The 10,865-nt window shown below is 37.0% G+C and overlaps 2 protein-coding genes across 2 annotated transcripts in view; one reads left to right on the forward strand and one right to left on the reverse strand.

The window, feature by feature from the left end:
- Positions 1–10,865, reverse strand: part of LOC144640816 (uncharacterized) — a 142,805-nt gene that overhangs the window by 108,878 nt on the left and 23,062 nt on the right. The window lies entirely within an intron of this gene.
- Positions 143–10,865, forward strand: part of LOC144640819 (uncharacterized) — a 17,144-nt gene continuing 6,421 nt past the window's right edge. Inside the window, exons 1-7 of the mRNA XM_078499891.1 lie at positions 143–218; positions 2,876–3,120; positions 5,324–5,464; positions 8,277–8,527; positions 8,989–9,070; positions 9,935–10,183; positions 10,658–10,731. Of these exons, the coding sequence (XP_078356017.1) occupies positions 2,977–3,120; positions 5,324–5,464; positions 8,277–8,527; positions 8,989–9,070; positions 9,935–10,183; positions 10,658–10,731 (941 nt within the window). The 5' untranslated portion in view covers positions 143–218; positions 2,876–2,976. The remainder of the gene's footprint in view (positions 219–2,875; positions 3,121–5,323; positions 5,465–8,276; positions 8,528–8,988; positions 9,071–9,934; positions 10,184–10,657; positions 10,732–10,865) is intronic.

Here is a 10,865-nt window from a genome sequence, read left to right on the forward strand (position 1 = left end):
CGTTATGAATTTCGCAACTACAAAGGCGTTTAGACCGAAAATAGATTCAATAGTCAGATTGTTCTTAAGGCATTAGCATCGATCGTCAACATGGTGAGTTTGGCGAGCGCACGTGACCATGTGATTGAGAAAAAATTATTCATTTCATTTAGACCCGAGCTACTCATTTTGAGGGGGATCCGCACATTCGCTTAGAAGTCACCAACAATCATACAAAGGTACTGGACATCTATCTTGCTTTTTAAGCGGCTACACCTTATGTGAAGCAAACAACCTTTGGTAACAAAGGATTGACTTTTTCCTGTAACCAAATGATAATACATGAAAGGATGAACTGATTAGCTGGTAGCATTCCAAAAAGTCCAATATCACAACACACGAAAATCGTCATTTTCAGTGGCTCATGTAGCTTTTTTTATTCGATTTTTTTGGACCTGGAGTGAAAATAAGAATGACTCCACGTGATGGCATTAAAAAAAAAGACCCAAACTGTACTGTCTCAAACTCGCCGATCTAACTGGATTTGGAGTGAAAATAAACTGGTATTTCAGCACAAGGGCCCGATATCGTCATTTTCAATGGCTCATGTAGCAATTTATTATTCTACTCTTTCGGACCTGTAATAAAAATTAAGATGAATGCACGTCACAGGTTTATTCAAAAACACCCAAATTGTACATTTCAAGTCTCAAACTAGCCGGTTTTTCTGGATCTGGAGTGAAAATAAGCTATAATGTACGTGGTGGTATTTCAACACAACGATCAAAAACAAAACGGCTGTTTCCAAGAATACCCAAACTGTACATTTTAAGTCCCAAAATAGCCGGTTTTGCTGGATCTGGAGTGAAAATAAGGTTTAATCTACGTGGTGGTATTTCAACACAAGGGCCCAAATTCTTCTTTTTCAGTGGCTCTTTTATCTCTTTTTTTTTCGTTTATTTTGGACCTAGAATGGAAATTAGGATGAATCGAGGTGAGGGCTTTGGCCCAAAAGGACCCAAACTTTATATTTCAACTCTCAAACAGAGCGTCTCACAAGATCGGGAGAAAAAAAAAACTTTTATCTGTGGTGGTATTTTAACACAAGGGCCCAAATCGTTATTTTCAGTGGCTCATGTAGCATTTTTTTATTCGATTCTTTCGGACCTAAAATGAATATTAGAATAAATATACAAGTGATGGTATCTTTCCAAAAAGACCCCAAATTGTACATTTCAACTCTCAAACTGCCCGTCTTACTGGATCTGGAGTGAAAACGGGTATTAATCTACGTGGTGGTATTTTAACACAAGGGCCCATAATCGTCATTTTCAGTAGCTCATGTAGCATTTTTTTATTCGATTCTTTGGGATCTGGAATGAATATTACAGTGGAACCCCGATATAACGATATGCCAAGGGGGCAGTAAAATTATATCGTTATATCGAAGATCGTTATATCGGGGTTCCAGTGTAGTATAAATACATGTGATGGCATTTTTCCAAATAGATCCAAACTGTACATTACAAGTCTCAAACTCGCCGGTCTTACTGGATCTGGCGTGAAAATAACCTTTAATCTGCGTGTTGATATTCTAACACAAGGGCCCAAAATCGTCATTTTCAGTGGCTCATGTAGCACTTTTTTTATTCAATTATTTCGGACCTGGAAGGAATATTAGTATAAATCCACGTGATGGCATTTTTCCAAAAAGACCCAAACTGTTCATTTCAAGTTTCAAACTGGCCGGTCTTACTGGTTCTGGAGTGGAAATAAGCTTTAATCTACGTGGTGGTATTTCAACACAATTGTTCAAAATCGTCATTTTCAGTGGCTCACGTAGCATTTTTTATTCGATTCTTTCGGTCCTGGAATGAATATTAGTATAAATCTAAGTGATGGTAGTTTTCCAAAAAGACCCAAACTGTACATGTCAAGTCTCAAACTGGCCGATCTTACTGAATCTGGAGTGAAAACAAGCATTAATCTACGTGGTGATATTTAAACACAAGGGCCCAAAATTGTCATTATCAATGGCTCATGTAGCTCTTTTTACTTGATTCTTTCGGACCTGGAAGGAATATTAGTATAAATCCAAGTGATGACATTTTTCCAAAAAGACCCAAACTGTACATTTCAAGTCTCATACTGGCCGGTCTTACTGGATCTGGAGGGAAAACAAGCATTAATGTACGTGGTGGTATTTCAACACACGGGCCCAAAATTGTCATTTTCAGTGGCTCATGTAGAACTTTTATACACCTCATGCAAAACGTGTGACTTACGTAAACCTCGGACTGAGTATTATTTAATTTTGCTAAACTGAACCCTGCCTTTCAAGTCAAAGCGGATAGGTAATTATTAACCACCCGATTTTAAGCTTCTCAAGCTTCTTGTAAAACATCATTTGCGTTCAGTCGGGACATAATTGAAGGCACACAGTAAGACCATAGCTAGGGATGGTCGTTTGGTGCACGATACGCACATCAGTTTAAAACGGTTATAAGTGAATTTCGAGGCCTTTTGAAACAGTTTTGTATTTTATCTGCTCATCAGTTGTCCGTAGACGTGTTGAGTAACCATTTGCAAAAATATTTATTTGAGTTAAATCATTCCGTTGCCGAGACTAAAAGGCTTTAAATAATGCATTAAATTGACTTATACTGTACAGTTGTTATTTTTTGGAGTAAAATGCAAATGCAAGACGCATTTAATTTACCTTAGCACGCGATTGCATAGCACTTAATGACATTAATTCGGCGTTTCTGCCACGTGACTACTGACATGAGTAAGATATAAGATTAAAATCAAACACCTGTCATTTATTACATAATTCAAATCTTATTCTTGCTTTAGCTCTCGACCCAGTTTTTATTGTAATTTGTTATGTCATCAGGTTAAAAAATTACTCTGGCGTTGTGAAATTTACGCTAGCTATACGGACATATTACGGCTTGCGGACATATTACGGTTCGCGACGGGAACCTTGTGTACAGAATGAATCAGCAAATGTCAAGCCAAGATCTTATCCTTCACAGAAGCTCTTCTCTTGCAGACGAGACATATTCGCTTGGCAGCACTTTTACTCTGCAAGACCGCGTGGAGGCGATTGAACACTCCAGCGAAGAATTTTACGAAAGGGTGAGTAAAGGAATTAAGTTTTAAGAAGGAAAACATGTTTTCCAAGATCTCGAAAAGAACAGCGCCTTTTGGCCGCAATTTTCATGCATAAACCTTTTCAAAAACATCTTTAATTCTTTTCTTCATAGACACCTACATTAATTAGTATGAATTGATAAAGAATAATGTCCAGCGTAATCAAACACTTAATTGATGCTTTGCCACGTTTTTTTGAAGTGTAGGAATATATTTTATAAGAAATACGAAATCTAAAATTCTTCTGAGCAAACAGCCTGTTATTTATCCAATTGAATTGTAAATGCTAAGATCACAATCACGATTTTGCCTAGTGGCACTAAAAAGCCATTTTATATAAACACGCCTTCAAATTGTTTTCAATACGCCGTTCTTCGCGCCCTGAAGCTTTATTGATATGCTTAGAACGTCGTAGTAACAAGAAATTCCCCCATCTATTTCCACTCATAAATCTGCTAAAACAATAAAAATTATTCTCTTAGGCATTCAAAGGGAAGCAGATCTTTTAATTAATGGTGTTATTTTAATAGAGTTGTTGTTAAATGAATGAAAAAATGGTTTAAAAAAGTACGCCGGCGTTTAGTAACAAAGATTTTGGATAGTCAAATAACATCTTTTTCGATGGTTTTTGTAAATATATTCCATCGATCAAAAAACGTCTTTCTGAAAAATTCCTTACTTTATATTTATATGGTAATTTCTTTTTGTAATTACTTTTTTTTTTTCATCAGTTACCGGAACTGAATCGATGTCTGTACAAGGACTGGCTTTATCCTCCAAAAAAGTGACTTGCAATACACGGTTCTTCCAAATACCGAGTCATATTTTGTTTACTTAAATCTACAAAGCCTTTTAAAATTAAAAACATGCTTTGTCGTACCAGCCAACAAATCTTTAGTATGGCACTTTATTATATCTTAGCCAAAGGTGATATACGACAACAGAAATCTCCATGAGGTATCCGCTATAAAAAAATAAATCAATCAATTATATTCTGCTATTCTATGGGTTAGGCAGGAAAAGAGAGAATGAATTACTCTTAGAGACAAAGCAATGGATTTAAAGAATATAATTCGTCTCGAGAAAAGGGCTTATCACGGTTTTCGACGCCATCTTGACGAGGAGGCAAGGCCGGTCGAAATTACAGTGTTTGTATGGGAATTCGACGGCAAATATCTTTTTGCAAAACTTGAATTCTGGACAACTTATGAATTGTAAAGTTAAGATACTAGGCAAAAGTTTTTATTCGCCGAGTTTGAAGGATGTAGCTGGGCTAGAAAACGTTCAGTTATATAATTTTCCCGCGAACCGCGTCAATCATGCGGAAAAAAATATATAGACAAATGTATGGGAAATTAAAAACTTCACTGAACGCTTTCTAGCCCAGCTACATCCTTCAGACTTGGTGAATAAAAACGTCTGCCTAGTATTTTAACTTTACAATTCATAAGCTGTCCAAAATTCAATTTTTGTAAAAGATATTTGCCGTCAGATTTCCATACAAACACTGTAATTTTTACCCGCTTTTCTTACTCGTCAAGATGGCATCGAAAACCATGATAAGGTCTATTAAAATCAATAGATTTGCGTGATTCTAGAGAAAACGTTGCCCTTTGTCTAATGGAAATAATTACTCAAAGGCACGTTTTTACCGTTAATTGATTTTTTTGGCACCACGGTGCTAAATTTCTCTAAACTTTGCTGGAAATGAACTGTTTCACACTACAGCAAGAAGATTTCATGTGAGAATCTGCAATATTTTACTTTGGTGCATGAGCATAGGCCAAACTTTGGACATTTTTTGCGAAATCCTTCCGAATTTTTTTTGCCACCTTTTACTCTGTACATTCTTTCTTCTGGCCTAAACAGTTTTGATCTTTATCAATGGATAACCCTGGAAAGGAGACCTTGGTAAAGTACTAGTATATTGGCCATTTTACCAGCAATTTGAGCCAAAAACGGATCACGTTTTTTTCGATTAGTCTGTCTGAAAGTAGTCGATATTCGAAATGGACAGTCGTGTGAAAAGATCTATCTAACCAGTATCACTTGCATTTTTCAAGCAACTGCTCACATGTAAACTGGTGGCGTCACAAGTGGTTATTATATCGTAGCAAAAGGTAATATGACAATGGCAATCTCCATAAGGCTTCCGCCAGAAAGACATTAATTTACCCATATTTCCTAGGTCAGGCAGGAAATGAGAGAAAAAGGAATTGAAAGAAGCCAAGCAATGGACTCAGTTCGTCTCCAAAGATTGATAGATGTGTGTGACACTAAAGAAGGCACTGCGCTTTATCTACTGGAAGATTGGAATTACGAGCCTCAGGTAAGTGAAACTTGCTTCCCTTTTTAGTCTCGAAGCCGAGGATTGTTTTAATTTTAAGTTTATCGCGTAATCAAACTATTGTCACGAAGCAATGATTCCCTCACTGCGTGACTTTCTGTGAAAAAAATCAGGGAACGTTTAATTTTGGCGTATCAATTGTTTAACTTAGAGGATTGCCGTTTTATGGCAATTTCCCTCGGACGTACAAACGGGGAGGGGGATGCCACCCCCCGTAAGGTTTTTTCGAAATTTTGAAAAAAAGGCTTTACTCGACAATGCTGAACCTTTCAGTAGCTGTTCATTTATCCCTTGCGTAAATTTTGATATGTCAAGCATATGTCCATGATATTTGACGATGCCATGGCAACGTCGTTATTACAAGCAGGTCTTGCCAAAAATCTTGATTTTTAACATTTTTATTTTTTTCCCGTTTTTTTGAAAGAAAATTGTATAATTTGTTTATTTTTACATTCCATAAGCTTTCTGGCTTGATTTGGCTTCAATCTCCGCTATTTTCTGACTTTCTAAGAAAATGGTGAAATACAAAATGACGGATCCAATATGGCGGCTCTAATAACAACAGCCAACAAAAATTATGTCATCTTGTACAGTAGGCTAAGGGCTTTCTGTTCAGTGAAAAATTATATCGCTGCCCCTTAAGGTGACTCGATCGAAATAAATGACGTGCTGTATGCCTGTCAAAAATGTCTAATTACTTCACCATTTCCTACTCGATTTCCCTCAGACTTTCGCATTTTACTCTAAATTTATCGAAGATTAATACACACGCCAATATGTCGATGTAATGATTGCGAGTTTTGTGCGATGCTACTTTTATTGAACACACCTATTTGGATAAAACTGCTATTTACAGAAAACTGAGCGCTAGGATTTCGTTTAAACTACTGCAATTAGCTCATTATAACATCTTATTATGACTCTCTAAGTTTCCGAGAAATCGTCAGACAGAAACCGCGATACAATTTGATCATCAAAATATTAATCTCGGGGAAACCTCGAGGCTGGGAACGCTCCAGCTCTTCCACATTTCGCCCAAAAGTACCATAACCAAAGACAAAGAAAGTTCAATGCATCAGTTTTGTTAGCTCCAAATCACATTCGGCTATTTGCACCAATGAAAAAGTTTGAGAAAATACTATAAACTCACCATTTGCGTCAAAATGTAGGAAGGTCGCCAAATTAACGTTTTTCTAAATTACATGAAAACCATCCGTACGAATTCCTTAAAACAACCGGAACATTAAATTGAACATCTTACACAAATTTTGTGCTACTCTACATTTCTGGAGCTGCCTTGATATGGATGAATTATTTTTTTAAAGTGAAGCACTACTCCAACTCTCTATTGAACACGGCCATGCAAATTTCCTTGGATTTGATTAGAATTTGAAGAATTCACACATGGATAAGGGGGGTGCATTTTACCCCATAAGACAGCGGTTATTTGAATAACAATAAACAGACTACAATGTGTTAATTTCAACTTTAGTACCAACCCTTTTCAAATTTCATGTGGCATAAATTAAGGACACCTCTTACATCAGAACATGAAGCAACTGAACACTGTCAATGCACCCCCCTTATCCATGTGCAAATTTTTCAAATTCTCGTAAATTCCAAAGAAATTTGCATAGCGTTAGCTGCAGAATCCCAACAACAACATGGCCGTGTTCACAATAGGGTCGGAGTAGTGCTTCACTTTAAAACATTATTTCATCCAAATCAAGGCAGCTCCAGAAACGTAAAGCAGCGCAAAGTTTGTGTAAGATGTTCAAATTAATGGTCCAGTTGTTTTAAGCAATTCGTACGGTTAGTTTTCATGCAATTTAGAAAAACGTAAATTTGGCGACCTTCCTACATTTTGACGCAAATGGTGAGTTTATAGTATTTTCTCAAACTTTTTCATCGTTGCAAATAGCCGAATGTGATTTGGAGCTAACAAAACTGATGCATTGAACTTTCTTTGTCTTTGGTTATGGTACTTTTGGGCAAAATGTGGAAGAGCTGGAGCGTTCCAAGCCTTGAAGTTTGCCCGAGATTAATATTTTGATGATCAAATTGTATCGCGGTTTCTGTTCCGACGATTTCTCGGAAACTTAGAGAGTCATAATAAGATGTTATAATGAGTTAATTGCAGAAGTTTAAACGAAATCCTAGCGCTCAGTTTTCTGTAAATAGCAGTTTTATCCAAATAGGTGTGTTCAATAAAGTTAACATCGCGCAAAACTCACGATAATTACATCGACATATTGACGTGTGTATTATTCTTCGATAAATTTCGAGTAAAATGAGAAAGTTTGAAGGAAATCGAGTCAGAAATGGTGAAGTTATAAGACATTTTTGAAAGGCATACAGCACGTCATTTATTGCGATCGAGTCACCTTAATAGACGAAAACCCTAAGGAAGGTTCCCATCACCCACCCTCTTGTACGATGGTGGGGGAATGAATTTGCTTGAACGTCCGAGGGTTAATCATGTTTACAAAGTGTGTTTCACCACTTTTTTGATGTTTTAAGCTTACTCTTTTTAAAGAACAATTAGATTTGTTTTTTTTTATGTAAAGCAGTTTTTCATTCTTATCTTTTCGATTTTTTTATTTATTCTGGAGATTTTCTGACATATTTTTCAAAAACAAAGTTATTTGCCAGGCGGGATATTAACAGCTAGTCTGTTACGCGGGGTTGTCTAAAGACTCGCGAAATCTTTCATTGTTTGGCTACTTACAGACGCGATTGTGTGTATGTGTGGGTAATTGTCAAATAATATGGTAAGATCAGTTTACTTTGTTAGGTTTGTAGATTCCTTAAACTCCTGTGTGATTCAGGGGTTAATTTAAAAGAGGTTGAAGATTTTCTCCACAACACTCCATTACACATAGCTGCGACCAAGAACTACGTCTCGCTTGCAAAGTTATTGATTGACAGTTATCCCAGCATGCTTGTGGCTACAAACGGTCAGGGTGAGCTTCCGGTTGAAACAGCGATAAAAAATGGACACGATGACGTGGCTGCATTCCTAATAAGGAGAATGGATCACAGAAGGTTGGAAAGGTTTAGGTTTACTTAAAAGCTAAAGTAGGATAACTGGAGTGCTATTTAGGCTAATCGGAGTGCTAGTTAGGCTAACCGAACGCTATTTATGCTAACTGGAGGGTTAGGCTAACCGCAGTGCTGTTTAGTCAGTAGTATTCTACATGAACTGAGTGTTACGTGGTATAAAAATAACATGAGGTGTCTCGCTATTGTCTCAATACATCAACTGAGCGCAGGATAGTTAGTCCCGTCATATAACACTTCTACAAAGCGCCCCCATTCCACGCTGTCTGCTGTTTTCGTACCTCGGTTCAAGGTTTCCAGCCTATTCTATCAATTTATTTCTCTGTATTATGCATTCGTTTGATTTTTATAGCACTTGCTATGAAATGTGGATAGAATGCAAACAGATAGTATTCTTGCGTTTGCAAGCATCTGAATAAAAACAATAATTCTTTTTATTTCTCTAGAGTTGCAGACTTGTTCAGGGCCAAACAGCAAAGAAGAGCTCCAATTAGCCTGGTGAAACTGACAGAAGAGCTTAAAATGCAGGTGTGGATTGCAAGTTGCTGATTGACATTTGTTAGCGGATGATCAGTAATCGACGAATAAAATTATGTGATAACACTAAGGCACAAAAGATATCTGCGATAATTTCTTTTGAAAGGTTGAACTTTTAAAGTGCCACTATAATCAAATTTTCGATTTCCATTTTTTTACAGTTTCGTGTACAATAAGACTTTCTTACTCACCTTGCCAATTTTCAATCCATTACGAACATCAGAAGTCGTTTTATTTTAACGTTTATTTCCGATAATGTACGGCCGCCATTAAACAACCTTGTTCCAAGGCTTGGTTGCGAATAGGGAGAAAATGACGTCAAAGCCCTAAAATACCTCACGGGTTGAAATTAGAATAACAATCAGCATAGAAAACGAAAACGAAAACAAGTCCAAAGTTTTTGTTTCTTTTCGCGTGATTTTCAATACATATTGTTATTATAATTTCAACCCGTGAAGTATTTTGGAGCCTTTGACGTCATTTTCTCCCTATTCGCAACCAAGCCTTGGAACAAGGTTGTTTAATGGCGGCCGTAAATTATCGAAAATAAACGCTAAAATAAAACGACTTCTGATGTTCGTAATGGATTGAAAGTCTTATTGTACACGGAAATGTACAAAAATGGAAGTCGAAAATTTGATCATAGTGGCACTTTAAAAGCTTCTCTCAAGGTTAAGAAATAGTTCAATAAGCCTTTTGTTTAATTGATAGTTTGCGATAAAACAATCCTTTTTTCAAATTAAAATTAATATTTTAGGACTTTTTACAATTGAAACGTTTAAACATATCTTAAAATTACAATGCATTTTTACTGTGCACTTTGCGTTTTTTTTTTCTTTATTCATATTACGACAGAAAACCATCGTGGCCGTTTTAGATTGTCTCATTTCTCCTCGTTGGCCACACCCACCATGCTTGCCGTCTGACATTGTCCCGTGCCTGTCATGGGAACAGCTTCAGGACACGCCCACTCACTTTCAGGTGACCTATGATATCCTGGAGAGTGACGTCAACGGCAGATTCCCGGATGATGTTCAATACGAGTACACGCCGAAGTCTTGTTACTACAACTTGTCAAAGCATTGCCAACGCACTCTTAACAAGGTCAATTAGAAAATAACGGCCCTTTGTCGATGATTAATACAAAGTAAAAGGAGCAGTATCTTTCACCTGCTAAGCGCCATTCTCGTCCCCAGAGCCTCTTGTCCCTCTTAGCCGGCGAAGCCTGTGCACGAAAAAACAACTTACTTGACTTTTTTCTCGTGCATAGGCTTTTCTGGCTAAGAGGGAGGGATGAAGCGGCTCTGCGACAAGAATGGCAAAGCGTTAATTCTTCTATCACTGCCAGAGTTATCCCAAACCTGAAAATTCATAACAGAATTTGGTAATTCGTGTGGTTATTGTATAGAGGATATAAAGTGTCGATTTCAGTAGTGGCTTGCTCATAGGGAAGAAAGCCTAACCGGTGTAAAAACACAGAACGGAAGGCAGTAAAAAAAATGAACTAGCTTTTGCAGTATAATTTTCCCGAGTTTTTACCTGTTTCAAAACTTTTTAATTTAATTTCTTTTCTCACAGGAAATTTTAAATCATGTTGTGATCAAGTTGTTAACAGAAAGAAAATGGGGAAAATATGCTGCGTTCTGGTTCAGGTACGGTCAGAATATGATACTTGTCTCGCCAACTCTTTTACATAAGAACAACTTAAAAAACAACTTAAATGATCCCAGCCTCCAAGTCTTAAACCAGCAGATCAATAGATGAGTAATTTTAAAGCTAGAAAGGA

This window comes from Oculina patagonica, unplaced genomic scaffold, assembly GCF_052425735.1.
Source record: "Oculina patagonica isolate OP01 unplaced genomic scaffold, crgOcupat unplaced5, whole genome shotgun sequence".
In the NCBI taxonomy this organism is placed as follows: domain Eukaryota; kingdom Metazoa; phylum Cnidaria; class Anthozoa; order Scleractinia; family Oculinidae; genus Oculina; species Oculina patagonica.